Here is an 18062-nt window from a genome sequence, read left to right on the forward strand (position 1 = left end):
TTGTGCTAGTACTATACTCAATACTCATCGTACCTAAATGATCTCATGTAGTTCTCACAATGAGGCTATGAGGCAGGTTATCATTTAACCTGCTTTACAGGAGGAACCAGCAGCCTAGAGAAGGTAGGAGGTTTGTAGCAGACCATGTACAGTGAAACTGGGGCTCCAGCCCTAAAACCTGCTCTCCCAACCCTGGGCTCTGCATGCTGCTTCACAACATTTATTTGTTGAGAGAATATAAGGTGCCCTAGTATTTTTTTTTTTTTTTAGTATTTAGTAAGCATGTTATATGGAACTCATTCATGCGAAGGTGTGGGACTAGATGCTTTTCAGGTGCTTCCCTCCCTCTGAATTGGGGTCCTAGCTGCAGAGGCACCCTGCACAAGTTTCTGAAAGCTTCACTTCTCTGTCCAGGATACCCTACAGCATGCCCCCCCACCCCCCAGTACTGTTGCCTGTTTTAGAATTCGGGAGGCAGGTAGGCTGTTAGTTTCCTGACTGCTTGTGAGCTCCAGGAACCTTGATGATCACTTGGTACTTAAACTTCATCTTACTTTTAAAGCAACTTAGAAAATAATGCTACAGTATTGTTCTAACTCCTGTGGTGACCCAGGTCTACAGTTCAAATTAAACATTAGTTCATAATGCCTCCAGGTTTGAAACAAATGTACCCAGAAGAAATTTACAAAGGGATAGTGATGTTGAAATATTTTAAGTGCAAACAGGAAGAGTCCCTTGTGCTGACCCTGACAAGGCTGTGTTGTCTAAAGTCTCTATTTGGACCCTTGTTTGTCTATCCCTTCCCACAGCCTTCTCCTCTCTGAACTTTTATCAATCTTGTGCCTAAGCACCCAGCTCATTCTTTGTTAAATGCCTCTGATATCTGTATTTAATCCCAGGAGAGGTCATATACACACAGCTTTAATTCCTGGAGGAACTGCCACTGCGACCAAACTAGCAATACTTAAGATTTGCAGCACCAGAATTTGTGCCAGAATTAAAAAAAGAAAAGTTCATATTTTAAGCACACAGAATGGTGTTTGGTCACCAAAATTGTTAGCTGGGGCTATTGCATCCTACCTTTTGCTTCCCACAGTCCATCATTGGATGCACGAGGTTTTGGGTGATGAACATTTATTGCATTCTTGTGGGAACAGATTTCTCCACCCATTTTCATTCTTGTTCATGTCAATTCCCTATTGTCCCTTGGGTCTGAGAAAGCAGCTAGATCTCAGAGCAGGAGAGAATGAAGTGAGAGGTGCTGTCATATAGAGCATTAGCTGGTGAAGACGCAACACTGTTTACTTCTTCTCTTGGTCAAAGCAAGCATCATGCAGGAGCTATGTGAGCAGGTGTTTATCAAGTACATAGGACTAAGTATGCAGATGTTTAATTTATCACCTGGAAGCTTTGGGAAACTGGACTCTGATCGCTTTCCTGGAATTAGTTTGTCTCTCAAAAGTCCTTTTCTGAAAAACATTGATCTCTGTAACCTGTCCAATATTCTTTAACATCTTACTTACTAATAAGACTGCCAGCATCTCAGAGAATTTGACAGTTTAGGTGAATTCTATTAGCAGAAAAATATGAACTCAAAGCTTTTCTCTAAAATGAATCTGTCGTGTAACATCAAAGTTGGCTCAGAGCACAGGTGTGTGTTCCTGCTCTGAAGAAGTGGAAGACAGGGAAGAGCCCAGTCCAGACCAAGGAAGGGGCAGGAGGAGGACATAACAGCAAAAGCCACAGATATTGCAATCCTAGCCTAAGCCAAATCTTTGTGACAGAGTATCCCCAAGTCCATGGAACCCCACTCTCCAAGGGGGATATTAACCCTGGAGCAACATGGCGATGAGCAGCAGAGCTGAAGCAGAGTCCCACAGGAGCTTCAGTTCTGTGGAATTTGTGCAGCCTTCTGTACCTGATCCCGACCAGATGCTTAGAGCTTGGGAGGTCAGAGGTAAGGACTGGCAGTTTTCAAGGTACAGAAACTCTCCTCCCCGGAAGTGGACTCCTCCAGTTTCTGCACATGATTACTCAGGTACTTTCATTTTTCCGTATATAGGAGTCACTCAGGAGCAAATTCTGACTGGTGGAGGAGGAGCGATGCCTTGTGTTCAGTCCACTCCTCCCTCTCCACCATCCTCACCTCACTCTCACATGCTCCTGGCAGCCTAGTAGGAGCCATCCCTGTGTCTCTGCCAAGGACAAGCCTGCTGGGCTTAAAGAAGAACTCAGGCAAAGCCAGAGCTCTAGAACTTCTACTCTGAAGAAGCTGCCTGGAGAGGTGTGGAGATGAACGGGCCAGTGGACGGCTTGTGTGACCACTCTCTGAGTGAAGAGGGTGCCTTCATGTTCACATCCGAATCTGTGGGAGAGGGACACCCTGGTGAGTAGGCTGAGTGGGACCGACTGCACCCATGGGGTCACATTAAGTAGAGTCCTTGGAAGCAAATTGTGTTAGGATAAAGGATCTCTAGAGAAACACTGAAGTGTTTTTCATTCTAATAATTTGTAGCTTTATGAAACAGTCATAGGCAAATGATAATTTATAAGTTAATGAAGCTGAGGTCTATAGCTGCTGCCCACCGCTGACATCTCAACATAGTGGGGTTGAAGTGGAGAGCAAGCTGTGGATGACTAATGTTTTATACATACAAAATGTATCCTCATATCTTAACTTTTAATAGTCCTTTTTTTTTTTTTTTTGAGTGAAGTGTTAATCTGTTATCAATGAGCAGCTTATGTCAACAGAGAATGTTCCCTCACACAAGGCCATGGGTCACTAAATTTTGCAGGTAAAGCATGGGCAGTTTAGAAGTGATTGGTCATGCTTCTAATCTATGCTGAGACAGATCTCTAGGTCCTGGAAGTCTCAGGTATATTAGCTAAGGGGAGTGTAGATGACTTCTTGAGGAAGAAGAAAATTCAGGCAGTTTTTGCCCCTGAGGTAGGGGACAGTGAAGTGGGGGCATGAGAGGGGCTTCCTTGGTGGTAGCGAGGACCATGGTCAGACATTCAGAACCTCAACTCCTAGGACACTTGCTCTCAGGCTTCAGCATGCACCAGAATGACTTGAAGCACCCCTTAAAACAAAGTGCTGGACCCCACCCCAGAGTTTCTGATCAGCACATGTGGGTGGGAGCCAAAAATGTACATTTCTAACAAGTTCCCAGGTGATACTGATGGTTGGTTAGGGGACCTACTGTGAGAGCCACTGCTCTAGGAGAACCCTGCGGGCTGGATGCACCAATTTATGTTATTTAAGCACTTGTGGATCTTCAAAATTCATTTGAACATTTGCAATTTTTGGTAGCTTATTCCCAAGCTTGCCTTTTTTCATCTTCCTTGTCTTCATTCTTTCTTGAAGATATTTAACTCCCATACCTTGTATATCAGCTTTGGACATCTCAGTGCCCTACTACTTCCACATGTTAAGCCAATTGCTCTCGACTGGGGGCAATTTTTCCCTCTCCTCCTCCTGAAGACAGTTTTGTTTGTCACAACTCTGAGGAGGGAGATGACACTATTGACATCTAGTAAGTAGAAACCAGGAATGCTGCTAAACATTCCACAATGCACAAGACAGCCTCGTGGCTCAGTTAAGTGTAAATAGACTCTTCCCTTATGCACACCTTTATAGATAAAGGTTCTAGGTTTGCTATACTCATAATCTCAGATACATTGCTATGTCTGACACCTTTTCTGCAGCCCTGTGGCCGGGAAGGCCATATATAGATAAGGAAAAAGACTTACTCCACCTGGAGGAAATGGGCATGCAGTGGCCAGTGGTCTCAAGCATGGCCTCTTGTACACAATACCAACGTGCTCAATGGACAGAGAATGAGAATTTCAGATGATCAATCACTTGTTTTCTTCCTAACGATGATCTATCAATTTGTCCTATTCCCCTGTCACTTGTTGCTTTAAGTTAACTGTTCAAGTAAGTCAGTTTCCTCTAATGCTGGGTGACTTTCCATTGCTGAGTTCCTCTCCCCCAGAAAGATCAAATTAATTTTCCTTTTTAATAACCAAGAAGACCAATTAATTTTTGGTTTTCTTGGGCCTACCAAGTGATATTGATAAAAATTTTCAAAGTCTAAAGAAAGTTCAGAATGGCCTCCTTGGGCTCCATCTTGGTCCACGGACCTGTCTTGACACCCTTGCCTGCCTCCAGCTCTATCTATAGTAGCTATTGCATTTCGTATGTTGATTGGGAGCATGAGAGATGTGCCCTCTGGACATCCATGATCACCCTGTGAATAGCTCCTAGGAGTCCTGACGGGTAGGCCTAAAGTGGCAATCATATACCTGTTTTAGAAGACTTTAGCAGTGGGAGCCCCTCCATGTTAGGGTATACAGAGGCTCTGGACTCATGTAAACCTAGATTTACAACCAGAGTCTGCCACTGGCAGGAAGGTAGACAGAAAAAACTAACACGTATGTTTACTAGCAGTTTCTGAAGGTGAGATACCTTTAATGGAATATTGATAAGCATCTTTAATTATAGAACTTATTAGGTACTCTCCTGAGCAAAGCTCCTTGATTCTGGATCTGGACTCTTAATTAAATTTTTTTTTAAATCTATTAAGAACTGACTCTGTGGGTACTTTGAATGCTTGAAATGAGATATACGTGTAAATAGAGGTCACTTTTATTTCTGAATTTGTGAGCTCTGACAGTTCACTTAACCCCAAGCAAGAGTGGATTTTTCCACAGTGCCACTAAGTGAGCATGCTAGGCCATGTAGAGTCTTTAAAGCAGAGAGTAGAAAAATAAGATCACATCCCAGCTCATACTGAACCCTGGCCAGTACAACCTCAACTGATGAAGTCACACTCAGCTACTAGGAGGTCTGGCATCAAGAGGCTGAGTGGCCATGGGGGAGGATCTGAGAGACGCTAATAGAAATGTCCTGTGGAGCAGTGAGGGTATGTAGGTGTGCTCCTGTAGAATTCTCATGGATGGAGGCTTGGGCTTAGGTGTGGTGGTTTGTAAACAGTGTATCGTGTCTAGTGGAACTGTTAGTTCATTGTGATTCTACAACTTGGTACCTAATCCTACTAATGTCATTAACTATTTTTAACTTCTGTTTCTAGGACCTTTCCAGATGTTAGAATTAAAGGTAATATGCTGAGAAATGAGAGACATTTTAGTTACAAGAATTTGTGTGCATTTGTGTGTGTGTGTGAAGAGCTTATTTTGGAGTTTACTTGTCTTTTGAGGTAATTCTGTGACTTGATATAACACACATCATCCAAAATTAGGCAGGAGTGGAAAGAAAGAAAAATTCCACAGTGTTTCTAATTTTTATACTTAAAGAAGTGTCCTCTTAGGTGGGTAGATTTGATATGTAAACTGACAAACTTCCTAATCATTTTAACATCATTGTTATATCTAACATTTCAGTGATTCTCCCCATGTTCTTTCTTGTCCAGATAAGATCTGTGACCAGATCAGTGATGCAGTGCTGGACGCCCACCTCAAGCAAGACCCCAATGCCAAGGTGGCCTGCGGTGAGAAAAGCCTGGCTTCTGCCTGCTGGAGGCCTCACTGGGCTGGGCCGAGACCTCTGTAGCACACACAGGACCATGGAGTCCTACGCCTTTGTTTCTGAATCTGTGTCCTCTGGTCGGCAGTGGGTTAATTCATTATACAACTTCTCCTATGAGATAAAAGGGAGGAAAAACATTTCTAACCATGATACAAATTGGTAATTATCTTGGCAAGAACTTGGCAGTAGATATCCTAGCAACTCTAAACAGTAGAGGGTCGAGTTGGAGTCTGGCCTCTCTGACACTTGATCTCCCTGAGAGTGGGGAGCCTTTCGGAGTTCCTAGAGCTCTCCACACCGAATAAGAGATATTGGAAACAAGGGAAGCCACTGGTGGTTATGAGCTGCTCCCCCGTTATAGGAGTCTTTTGATGACTGCACAGAAGCCTGGCTCTTTTCCTTGTTTTCTTTCCTAGTTTGTGGCATGATTAGGTTTTAAAATAATTTCTCCCGTTTAACAGCAACAGGAGGGCAGAATCCTCACCAATTGTACTTAATTAAACCAATAGTTTTCCTAAGGGGTCTTTTAGTTAAATTAAAGCACTGAAATCCTCTTTCACATCTGCATCATGCATTGTTTCATGGGAACTCACACAGGCAGAAGAACTTCGTTTGTATTTTGGGGGTAAGTTCTTCAGCAGGTGAAACCACTGATGCCCTCGACAGGCACGGCAGCAGAACCAGGGACACAGAGCTTAGAGGGCTCCAGAGGTGAACAGGTCCATCCTCTCACCTTTCTGATGGGATCATGACTGGTGCCTACAGCTGTGGGCCTTGGCCACGGCCCTTGGATGGGAGGAAAAGCCTGGCATGGGGCTCAAGCTTCATTCCCCTTACTGTCATGCACAGATCCAGCCTTCCTACCCTGGTGGCTTTCTCATCCAGGTACAATACTACAGGGACCACCCCACCCCACCCCCCGACACACCATACCTTTTGTAAATAGCTGGAAAGCAGACTGAAGTGCCTGGATCCTTTGTCAGGACCCCTCACTGAAGCCTGCAGTACAGCTTTAGCATTGGGGATGGGGTGGGGCTAGTATGTTCACTGCCTTCTTGTTGTCTCATTTTAGTCCTCACACAGAATATTACCATCTTCCTCTAACAGTTGAGGAAACTGAGCCCTGGGGAGGCTCAATAACTTGTCCAAGGCTACACAAGTACCCAGTGTTGATGTGAGAACTCCAGACTGACCAATTCTTCCCAAAGCAATTTTTTCTAGGAAGCAATGGGAGATGGTCAAGGCTTAATGCTGGGCATTATTATTTTTCTTAGTGTTATTGTGTTCATTCTGGAATCTATTCCTCATAAGATCCCTTATGGGTCCTTTTATCAGTGCTGTGAGGGGTCTCGGTATGTGAGCCACCTTTTGCTGGAGTGTGGCCCATGACTTCTGTCTCCTTTTGCAGAGACCGTGTGTAAGACGGGCATGGTGTTGCTGTGCGGGGAGATCACCTCCGTGGCCATGGTGGACTACCAGCGGGTGGTGAGAGACACTATCAAGCACATCGGCTACGACGACTCTGCTAAAGGTGGGGCAACAGGCTTCTGGGTCAGTGAGAGAGCCCACCTACACCAAGCATGCCAAATCTGAGCCCCTGGTTTGTGGAAGTACAAAGAGTAGCAGGACAGAACCCCCACCCACCACTTCCCCAACACCCATAGGCAAGGGCTCTGGCAGAAGTCAGTGGGCCTGATTGAATGAGCACATGCCCATCGCTATGGCACTGGTCTCGTTTAGGAGACTCCCATTGTCTTAGTGCTGGTAAGGCTTTGGAAGAGAAAGAAGCACAGAGGAAAGGGAGTTGTCCTCTGTTGGGACATTACCTCTGTGCTGGTTGTATACACTCTTGGTATGTGCTTGTTTAATCCTTTCAGAAACTCTGGTATACTTATCATGCAGGTGAGGAAGCAGAAGAGGTAAAGAGTTTGTATGAGGTAACATAATCAGTGAGTGGCAGACCAGGTTGGGGATTCTTGGACTTCCCAGTAAATGATGCCATCATAGGCATAGAAGAAGATGCAGTGTCCAGCACTGGTACTAATACCAGATGCATGTGCCAGGCTGTGGCCCAGGTCAGGCATGGCCCTGAGCTCAGGAAGGGCACTCCATGTCAGCACAGTGCCCTGCAGTGGGGGGCTTGAAGCCAGGGGAGAGGAACAGGCCTAGCAGGGAATTGAGGAGGACAACTGGTAACCAGGCAGGGGCGGAGAGCTGGAAAGAACTGAGGGCTACAAAGCAGAGGATGAGAAGAGGACTGGGCAGGCAAAGGCACCATGCGGGGGCATGAGAACCCCCAGGTGCAAGGGTGGTTGCTGAAGGCCTGTGTGTACTCCTGTGTAGGGCTCAACCCCTACTTCTTAAAGGTCTCATGATGGCTTCTGGCATTAGATATTCAGGTAGTCCCAGGTTTCAAGAAGAATGCTTTTTGGATCTTAGTTAGCTCTCTCTGAACCTACTACGTTAAGCGGTGGCAGTGAAGGGCAGCCTTCCTGGACTGTTTGGGTGTGTTAATTTCTACCCCATGTCACTTACTGGTTGTTAGGTGTGGCAGAGATGAACACACTTCCACCTTTGTAAGTGAGAGGGCACATTCCACTCAAGAAAGCACAGACACATAGAGTCTAACGGGGTCCAAAGGACTCAAAAGAAGTTAGCTTCGCCTGAGCACATAAGAGTGTGTTTTGGGGTGTTTCAAGAATCCCTGGAAAAAGCAGTGAGTGCGAGGTAATTCTCCTCAGGACACAGGGAATGTTCATGGAGAAACACATTGCCCCAAGCAGCCGCTTCCTGGCGTGTCCCCATGCAGAGCCTGTTCCCCACTCCGCCAGAAAAACACAGTCTGTGCACGTACATGTGAGCCTTACTCAAGAGCAGCCCCTGTTCTGCAAGAGGTACAGAGGATCCCAGGAGGTGATGTCCCCTGGAAAGGAAGAGGCAGAGGGAGCCAGTCCAGTAATGGGCCAAGTCTCTGTGTGCCTCAGGCTGATGCGTACCTGCGCCAGGGCACCACCTACAGTGGAGTGGGATCTGAGAAGCACGTCAAGGCAGAGGGACCCAATTAGCAGAGTGGAGCTGGAGAAGCGTACCACGTGCATGGCTGAGCCTCACTTCATTTTGCCCAAAGGAAAGTGTGGGGATGTGATTTAAGGGACACAAGGGCTGTAGAGCCATATCCTGAGGAGTTTGAATTTTATTCTTTGAAACATTTACGTAAACAATACACTGGATCTGCTTTTAATGAGCCCATTCTGGCAGTGTGAATAGGGGACTAGAAAGGGGTGACTGCAGTCCGGGCATGGTTGGCCAGCCTGTCACTAGTGCTCGGCCCTGTGTGGGTGTGTCCATGTCCACATGGTCCTATTGGCCTGCTGTGGAGCCCAGCAGCTGACCAGGGAGAAGATGGGCCCCGTGCAGGGCTCCTCAAGCGGGGCTGCTCCCTGAACCCTTCCTTGGCCTGCTGACCTGGGGTGGGTGTAGCGCTCTACCTCTGAGCCTGAGCTTGGGGAGGGGCTGGAACCCCGAACACTTCTCTTTGCCCCATCCCTGTGTGAGTGCCCTGTATCTGTTCAGTGAATTTAACACGTGGGTGAGGCACACATCTGGGCATCTGAGCTCTGTGCACTAACGCTCAAATGGGCCTGGGGAGGTGCCTCTGGGGTGACAGAGGGCAAGGGGCCAGGGCCATAGTCACCCACTCACTCTGCACCCACTCGCTCTTCACTTGTCTTTTACGCTACGAGTCTGTGTAGACACGTGTGAGGGACTCTTGTTCCTCCCCGTCCTGGGCAGACCCAGCTAGTTAGAGCCCATCCACCCAGCCCTGGGTCCACAAAGGAGCACAGCCACCCCTCTGCAAGTTCCCACGCAGGCTTGCTTCCTGCCACCCAGGCTTCGACTTCAAGACTTGCAATGTGCTGGTGGCTTTGGAGCAGCAGTCCCCTGATATTGCACAGTGTGTTCACCTAGACAGGAACGAAGAGGACATCGGTGCGGGAGACCAGGTACCTTCACATTCTGCATGGGGCTGGGTCAGGCCTTCACGGTGGAGTGGCCTGTCTCAGACCTGATGTTGACCACGTTGAGGAGCTGCCTGGAGCAGTTTATGAGTAATGGGGCCGGTCACGCTGGAGTAGACCCACATTCTAGTCTGAGATCCTGGGAGCCATGAGCCAGGCTTGGAGCATGCTGGATACCCTGCTTCACTGGGGTGGGCTTTAGGGCCTGGCCATGCTGTGGAAGGCTGTGGCCACTAGTGCCCGATTTTGGCTTGCTCCCACTTCTAGAGTTGGGGGTCAGGGACCAGGTCTTCCCTGCACAAGGGCCAGGTGCAGGGTTCCATATATGAGACACCCAATCAGTGCTTGCTGAAGTAAGATTTTAGGCGGGAAGCAAGCTGCTGCCCTGTGGTTCTGAAGTGGGCATTGCTCAGCCTGCCGTCTCCCTACTACAGGGTCTGATGTTTGGCTATGCCACTGATGAGACCGAGGAGTGCATGCCCCTCACCATCGTCCTTGCTCACAAGCTCAACGCCCAGATGGCAGATCTGAGACGCTCTGGTGTCCTCCCCTGGCTGAGGCCGGACTCCAAGACACAGGTGAACTTCCTCCTCTTGCCGCCTAGAGCACTCTAGACAAACTTTCTTTTTGTTAGGTGCCATCAAGTTGGTTCCAACACATAGCAACCCTATAGAACAGAGCAGAACAGCCCCCATAGGGTTTCCAAGGAGCTGCTGGTGGGTTTGAACTGCCAACCTTTTGGTTAGCAGCTGAGCTCTTATCCACTGTGCCACCAGAAAAACTTTAAGCACACCCAAATCCCCTGGATTCTTGTCATATTTAACATCAAAATATGTACTCTGGGTACTCAAAGAATTGTTGATTTTTTAAAGGACCATTTATTTGGAGGGAGCCCTGGTGGTTTTTCTGGTGGTACATCAGTTAAAGTGCTCAGCTGCTAACTGAAAGTACAGCAGTTCGAACCCACCAGCCCCTCCACTTGAGAAAGACATGACAGTCTGCTTCTCTAAAGATTTACAGCTTTGGAAACCCTATGGGGCAGTTCTACTGTGTCCTATGGGGTTGCTCTGAGTCTGAATCAACTTGATGGCAGTGAGTTTGGTGGTTTTGTTTATTTGGAAAATTTTTAGTTCTAGGCTTTTTTTCTCAACATTTTATTATGAAAAAATTAAAAAAATTCAGAGAAGTTGAAAGAAGAGGTATAGGTAATTTGCCTCCTTAGCATTTGCTGAGTCTGGTGATTCCTTATGTTCTGCCACAAGCTTACTCTTACCGGCTTCCAGACTTTTTGGTCACTGTCTTTCCCTACACAGGCCTCTGTATCATGAACAAGGCTGTCTGTGCTGTCTGAGTCTCACTGTGGCTATCTTTCTTCTCTTTGTTTTTCATAAAGAGGCTCTGCTTTTGTTGTTTCCAGCTCCTCATCATGTGACCCCAACCTCTGAGCCCTGCGGTGTTGAAATTGACACTGGAGCGTTATTTGAAGGCCGTCAGTGATGCAAGCGTTAGCACATGGATGGCTTCTCCTCAGCCTTTGCCCTCCATGTGCCTTGCCCCATTGAGCCCTGATTACCCTATGTCCCCTTTCCTCATGGTTGCCTCCCTTGCTACCCTTCCGTCTCCAGCAGGTGACTTCCCCAGTTCTGGGCACTCCCTCTACCATGCCTTCCCCTCTATCCACACTTGTGGCTCCAGTTTTCCCTCTACACACTCAGCAACCAAATCTTCAACCTGCAGACCTCTCTTAAACACCAGCCCCCTTTCTTCTTTACCCTGCGAGCCTGCTGTGTGCTGCTGTGGCCACCTCCGACTCAGCAGCAGGGGTGGGGTGGGGGCACCCTTCCACAGTCCTGCTGGAGCCCCTTTGCCTCCACTGACCTGTGGTCCATGCCTCCCCTGCAGAGCGTCCTCCTGCTCTGGCCCAGCCTTCCTGAAGTCTTCGACTTGTCGCCATGGCTGGGCCAGTATGGGGCCTCCTGACAGTATCCCTCGTCCCCACCCCCAACCCCGCTGGGAGCCTCCGCTTACTTCCCTTGGGCTTCACTTTTAATTTCCTGATAACTGCTCTGCATCTTCCACCACTTTCTGCTTCCTATGGAAAGAATCCCATTTGTCATTCTGGTATTCAAAGCCTTCCATGGTCCTCCATCTTTACCTTCTGTTCCTCCATCCCCCATCCCACAAGCCTTTGCTTCATCTATGTTCTTGTACTGTATTCTCCTTGTTTCTTACTGTTCCTACCCTTCTCCCTAGCTGCAGTCTGTCTCGGGCCCCTGCCTGCCCCTCAGTGCCCAGCATGGCTCCCACCTCCTCGTGGGCATCTTTCCTGCCACCGACAGCGCCTTCCCCTGCTGCTGCACATGGCATTTGGCACGTGTGGTTTTACAGCTCAGCGGTGGCATGTGGCTGTTATTCCAGTTGCACAGGCCACATACAGGGCAGAGGTGGCACAGGATCTGTGCCTGGGTCTAGGAAGGGCAGGTGTACTGTCCACGTGACCCCAAGCTGAGAAATTGAATCAGTATCCTTCAGCTAAAGTGCTTAGATTGTGATGGCACCAAATGAAAACGGTGTTAAGACGTGGGTCTGCCTGGCCTGGAACTACACCGTGATGTAGAAACACAGTGGGGAATTCATAGAAAAGGAGACCTGAGAGCAGGGACAGGACAGGGGGTGGGGGTGACTGAGCTGTCCATTTTCTATTCACCTATCACCCAGCTGACTTAGGGAAGGCCTCTTCTTTCTGCTCAGATAAGAAATAGGAGGTTTCCGAGTGTAAGAGGCAGAAAGGGAGGGAAGAAGGAAAGAATGGGCTTCTTTAGTGTTTCCCTTCCTGCAAGGGTACACTGAGGTCTCTTAAAAATGTACCCTCGGATACCTGAGCCTGCCTCCCTCCTTGCTGGCTGATCCAGTCCTGAGCCAGCTGGCAGGCAGAGGGCAGGGGCGTGGGTTGGCCTGCTGGCTCTCCTGGACCCCTTGGCCAGTCCGTGGGCAGTCTGACTCACTTCTCATGGCTTCACCTGTGAGAGGCAGAGCCAGGAAGTCGGCCCTGTTTGTAAAGAAATTGACTGTGAACAGGATGGGCCCTTCCACCTGAGCAAATTCTTCCTGCTGATATTGGGAATTTGTTGGCAGTATGATGGCTATTTTTGTACCTGGTCAGAGTTGTGTTTTCCATGCTGTGTTTTTCCCCACATCTTGCTGATGCAGTAAGATAAGAGCAGTACTTGGGGCCCTTTGCTCTGCTGCCTGTTGGTGTGTCTGTGAGGAGTTTGCTGGACAGAGAAGGTGCTGTCGAAGCGTAGCAGCGAATGGGATGTGAAGACCTGGCCCTCCAACCTGCTGGGGGCTCCCTCTGGAAGCCTCACACCCAGTCCTGTGTGTGCTCAGCACAGCATGGAGGGTCTGCCTTCCGTCTCCAGATGTCTGTGTGGCCACTGTTCTTTTTCTTCCTTCTTCCAGAACCCACTCCATTGATCTTTGGCCCAGCCAGGACACAGCGTGTGAGTCTCCTGCAGACCCAGCGCTGACTTGTGGATGTCCAAGGGACACTGGGTGGGCCCAGCCCCTGGGAGGAGCTGTGTGCTGCCCCAGGTCCCACAGGCCCTAGGTAGGGAGCAGTCCTGTGCCCTTGGCAGTGTCCTACCAGGGCTGTCTGCCATAGCTGCACTCCTACAGGCACCACACATCCTGGGCACCCTGGCACTGTGGTGTGGGCCCATGCTGTTCTGGGCAGCACGGGATCTGCAGCACAGCACACCCCTCTGGTCTGGAGTGGTGCCTTCTGCTATGAGGCCAAACAGCTCAGGTCAGAACCCTGATCCCCTGGCTCTGTGATCCTGACAAAGGCGTTTACCTTCTGGAGCCTCAGCTTTCTTGTCTGTAAAATGGGCAATAGCCGCTGCTCACAGCACAGATGCCTGCGCAGTCAGTGCCAGCTCTTTCCCAGGCTCTCTGCCTTCCCCTTCCAGGCCTCACTCTACACACCAGGGCACCCAGCTGCCCTCCTTTGTCATCAAGAACTACAGTTGTGGCATTGGGGCACACGCTCACGGATGGTAGCATCGGGACCGCACGCTCACAGATGTGCCATTGGGCCTCATGCTCATGGATGTGCAGGGAAGCACATGCCCAGGAGGGGCACTTTGTCTGCTGTGGGGAGGTCGTGGGCTCGCCAGCTCTCTCTGGCCCTGCACAGCTGTCTGCGGGACTTCAGACAAGTGCTTCCACAACCCACAGCCTCTTTTTTCTCATTTGTAAAGTGGGGACCACCGTCCCTCCCTCACTGTGATGGCTTAAATGTTAGTTGGTGATGTAGGAAATGGGCCTGGTGCTGGCCCCTGGTGGCAGGATGTCCCAGCAGCCTGACCTGAAGGGCATCGTGGCAACTTCCTTCCTTCCAGGGGCATCTGCTCCTGCTCTCTGGTTGGCATTTCTCTCTGCTACCCTGCCCAGGTCCCTCTCACCCTGTCCCCTCAGCAGGCAGGTCCACTGGCCCCACATGCATCTGGAACTCTCCACGTGCGGCCTGTGGACCCCTATGCTTCCCAGCTGGCACACGGATACCTCGCCTCTAGGCCATGGAGGTCAAGAGAAGGCTTTGGCCGGGCCAGGGGTAGGGGGCATTGGGGCCTTCAGGGGCCTCTGAGACAGGAGGGGGTGGCAAGTGGTCACAAGTTGAGAGCAAGCACTGGAGCACACGAGACTACAGATTTTGTGGAATTAAAATTCTGTTCAGTTGTCCCTGGCATGGGGCAGGTGTGCAAATGGATGGGTGTGTTGGTGGTTAGCTTCCTGAGGCCACTGTGGGCAAGAGCCCACCTGGGTCCCCGAGTGCCTGGCCGTCTCTGGTGTCCACACCTGGTGGTCACCTTCAGGGCAGGGCCTCAGCCCATCTCCATTCTGACTGGCAGGTGACCGTCCAGTACACACAGGAACGTGGTGCGGTCATCCCTGTGCGTGTCCACACCATCGTCATCTCTGTGCAGCACAACGAGGACATCACACTGGAGGACATGCGCACAGCCCTGAAGGAGCAGGTGATCTGGGCTGTGGTGCCAGCCAAGTACTTGGACGAGAACACCATCTACCACCTGCAACCCAGTGGGCGATTCGTCATTGGAGGCCCCCAGGTGTGCCCCACCTCTGCTCCTAGGCACAGGCCACTGCAGTTGCTCCACGTGGGATAGTCTGGGCTGGTTGAGGACCTGAAGTTCAGTCAGTGGATACAGCCTTGGTCACATGCTCAGCCAGTGCATGAGGGATGGGCTTGTGTCCCAACGATCCCACTGCAGTGCTTCCTGCTGGGCCCCCCACTCCAGACACCCCAAATGGCCAGCATAGCTGCCTACAGCTGGCTGTGTTCTCCCTGCCAAGACACTGGCTCACCATTGTGGTATTTGGTCATGAACTCTGATGGGCACCAAGGTGGGGCAGAGGTCTTTGAGAATGGGATACCTGCTGGGCCCTTCCTGCTGCCCAGTAGGAGTGAGGAGGAATGAGTGCTGCTGAGAGGCCGCTGAGACTGCAGGGCTTCTGCTGTGGATGTGCTGCCACAAAGCTGAGCCCCCATAATGGGTTCTAGGAGCAAAACTATTGTAGAAACACAGGTGGAAGAAAAGGAGAGCTCATGCTTTCTTACAGCACTTCTCAAAGCCTAGACGTGCCACTGTGAGCTGTGGATCTTGAAGAGGGGGATACAGTACGCAGACTTTTCCCAGATCTGAACCTAGGGCCCCTGCCCTTTAAAGACATCTCTGTTGCTGTGGTGCAGAGCAGATGAGTGGCACCTGCGGTGACATCACCAGTCTGCTGGTGCCAATGCCCAGGGCTATATTATAATAATGCAGTCCCCTCCTGTAGTTGGTCTCTCGCTATGATTGACACCTAAAAAAAAAAAGGCATTTGGATCTCGCTGTGACCCCGAAGAGCCTCTGGCCTGTCTTTCTTAGGCACTACCTGTTGCTTTCACTGGTTGGTGGCCCAGCAGGGATTAATTAGAGTCCAGGGTTGCTTCTGGGTTGACCCCCAGCCAAGGGGCCTTTGGAGCACACCTGCAGGCATTGGCTGCTGATGCTGAGTCTCCTCCTCCCCTCCTCAGGGGGATGCAGGAGTCACTGGCCGTAAGATCATTGTGGACACCTATGGCGGCTGGGGTGCTCATGGGGGTGGTGCCTTCTCCGGGAAGGACTGTACCAAGGTGGACCGCTCTGCTGCGTACGCTGCCCGCTGGGTGGCCAAGTCCCTGGTGAAAGCCGGACTGTGTCGGAGAGTGCTTGTACAGGTGAGGAGAGGGTCTGTGCAGGTGGGGAGAGGGTCTGTGTAGGTGGGGAGAGTGTCTGTGCAGGTGGGGAAAGTACCTGTACAGGTGGGAAAAGTACATGTGCAGGTAGGTCAGCTCCCTACCTGCTGACCTTGCCTTTCCTCCTGGCTAAGGCCTGGAGCAGTTCTGCACCAATAGGAGGTGTTGGCCTGGAGGGAAAGCCAGTTATCTTGCCCAAATGTTGTGACTTTGTGTATGGTGTATTGACCTTGCCTTTCCTCCTGGCTAAGGCCTGGAGCAGTTCTGCACCAATAGGAGGTGTTGGCCTGGAGGGAAAGCCAGTTATCTTGCCCAAATGTTGTGACTTTGTGTATGGTGTATTGGGTGCTGTGGCAGATCCTCAGAAGACTAGAGGGAAGAAAACCTAATTCTTTAGGGAGGCAGAAGAGCTCCTACAGAGACAGCCCACTGGGAAAGCTGCCAGAATTTTCTGGGCAGACAGTTGGGGGCTTCCCTTCCTGAGGGCCCTGTGGGGGTAGGCTGGGCAAAAGTGCCTGTTCCTCTGACCTGTCTGTCTCCAAGGTTTCCTATGCCATCGGTGTGGCAGAGCCTCTGTCTATCTCCATCTTCACGTATGGAACCTCTCAGAGGACAGAGAGAGAGCTGCTGGATGTGGTCAACAAGAACTTTGACCTGCGGCCTGGAGTTATTGTCAGGTAACATGCCCCTACTGCTGCACTCAGGACCACCTCCACCTGCCCAGTGCTTCCCAGACAGAATAGGCTTTCAACCTCTCAGAAATCGGAGGGTATCCAAGTCTCTGGCCCAGCAGAAGACACCCCCCAAACACAGGGTATCTGGTTTTCAGGTTGGAGTAGGCCGTGCAGATCCCGCTGGCCATGCAGACACTGGGCTCTTGTAGTCTCTGTGCAGAGAGGAAGCTAGGGGCGTCTCAGAAATCCTATGGCTAAGAATGGAGTCCCTTTCCTCAGCTCTCGTTCCCATGCCATCTGTGCTCTGGAGCATGGTGGTGTCAAGGTTGTCTGGACCTGGGTTGATGCAGTGGAAGGACAAAGGCACAGAGGCCTGGATTCAAATACTGACTCCTGGTGCTCTGGTGTGAACCTCTGAGCCTTGGCTTCCTTATTACAAGTGGGTGGCAGAGCTCCACATGGTATGGCTGCTTTCCTCCGTCAGTCACCCTGTACTTGGAATTGAGAGGAAGCGTTCTCAGTGACTGTTTCTTCTGCTGACTACACAGGGATTTGGACTTGAAGAAGCCAATCTACCAGAAGACAGCATGCTATGGTCACTTCGGAAGAAGCGAGTTCCCGTGGGAAATTCCTAAGAAGCTTGTGTTTTAGGGCTGGTGGCCAACCTGGCCTATGGGAGCCTAACCTAGCCCTGTAGGTTTTGGGTGGTAGGTTTCTCTTTTCCACAACCCTAACACTTAGGTCCATTGAGCCCCAGGCCACTGGCCACCTCTTTCAGAGTGTCCCTCTCAGCCCCTGACCCCATAGGTTAAAACCAGGCCCCTGATGTCACTCTGTCCTATACCACCCATGAATGGCTGGAGGCAGGACTTCCTGGTGCTGGGGTCAGGCCTCCTCTTGAGGAGGGCCGCAGTGTTCCCTGCCTCTCCCTCAGACAGGCTGGTGTAATTTACCTTTGAAAAAACCACCCCTTCCAGCTCATTCTCTTCCCCATCCTACAGCCTTACCAGCAGCTCCCCACAGCCCTACTGGTGGCATGGGTGCAATTCTCTCAGATCCTGAGGACTTGAGGGTCTGGGTGCTGGGCCTCCCACAACATCTGCAGCCAGTGCCTCTGAGCCAAGCCCTGGCTGGGGTAAGAGGGGCTGACACCTCTTAAGCATTTACAATGTGCTAGGACTGAGCTAAACACTGGTCTCATTTCTTCTTCACTGCAACTTGGTGAGGCAGCATCTCCTAAACCCATTGAGTCGATTCCATTTCATAGTGATCCTGTAGGACAGAGTAGAACTGCCTCATAAGGTTTCCAAGGCTGTAATCTTTTTTATGGGAGCAGACTGCCCCATCTTTCTCCCACGGAGTAGCTGGTGGGTTCAAACCACCAACCTTTTCATTAGCAGCCGAGCGCTTAACCATTGTACCACCAGGGCTCCTTAACATCTCCTACTACCCCCTTTAAAAGTGGGGAAACTGAGGCATGGGCTGTCTAGGTAGCCCTCCTGAGGCCCCACAGCCGT

The 18062-nt window shown here is 50.3% G+C and overlaps 1 protein-coding gene across 1 annotated transcript; it reads left to right on the forward strand.

The window, feature by feature from the left end:
* The first annotated feature begins 2292 nt into the window (after nt 1-2292).
* MAT1A (methionine adenosyltransferase 1A) lies at nt 2293-17196 on the forward strand. Its single transcript, XM_003418585.3, has 9 exons — nt 2293-2386; nt 5436-5513; nt 6960-7082; nt 9443-9555; nt 10005-10148; nt 14484-14702; nt 15671-15853; nt 16415-16548; nt 17094-17196. Exons 1-9 carry the CDS (start codon nt 2293-2295, stop codon nt 17194-17196), a joined length of 1191 nt encoding a protein of 396 aa, XP_003418633.2.
* Nucleotides 17197-18062: the final 866 nt, after the last annotated feature.

The sequence above is a fragment of the Loxodonta africana genome, chromosome 8 (genome assembly GCF_030014295.1).
Source record: "Loxodonta africana isolate mLoxAfr1 chromosome 8, mLoxAfr1.hap2, whole genome shotgun sequence".
Taxonomy (NCBI): domain Eukaryota; kingdom Metazoa; phylum Chordata; class Mammalia; order Proboscidea; family Elephantidae; genus Loxodonta; species Loxodonta africana.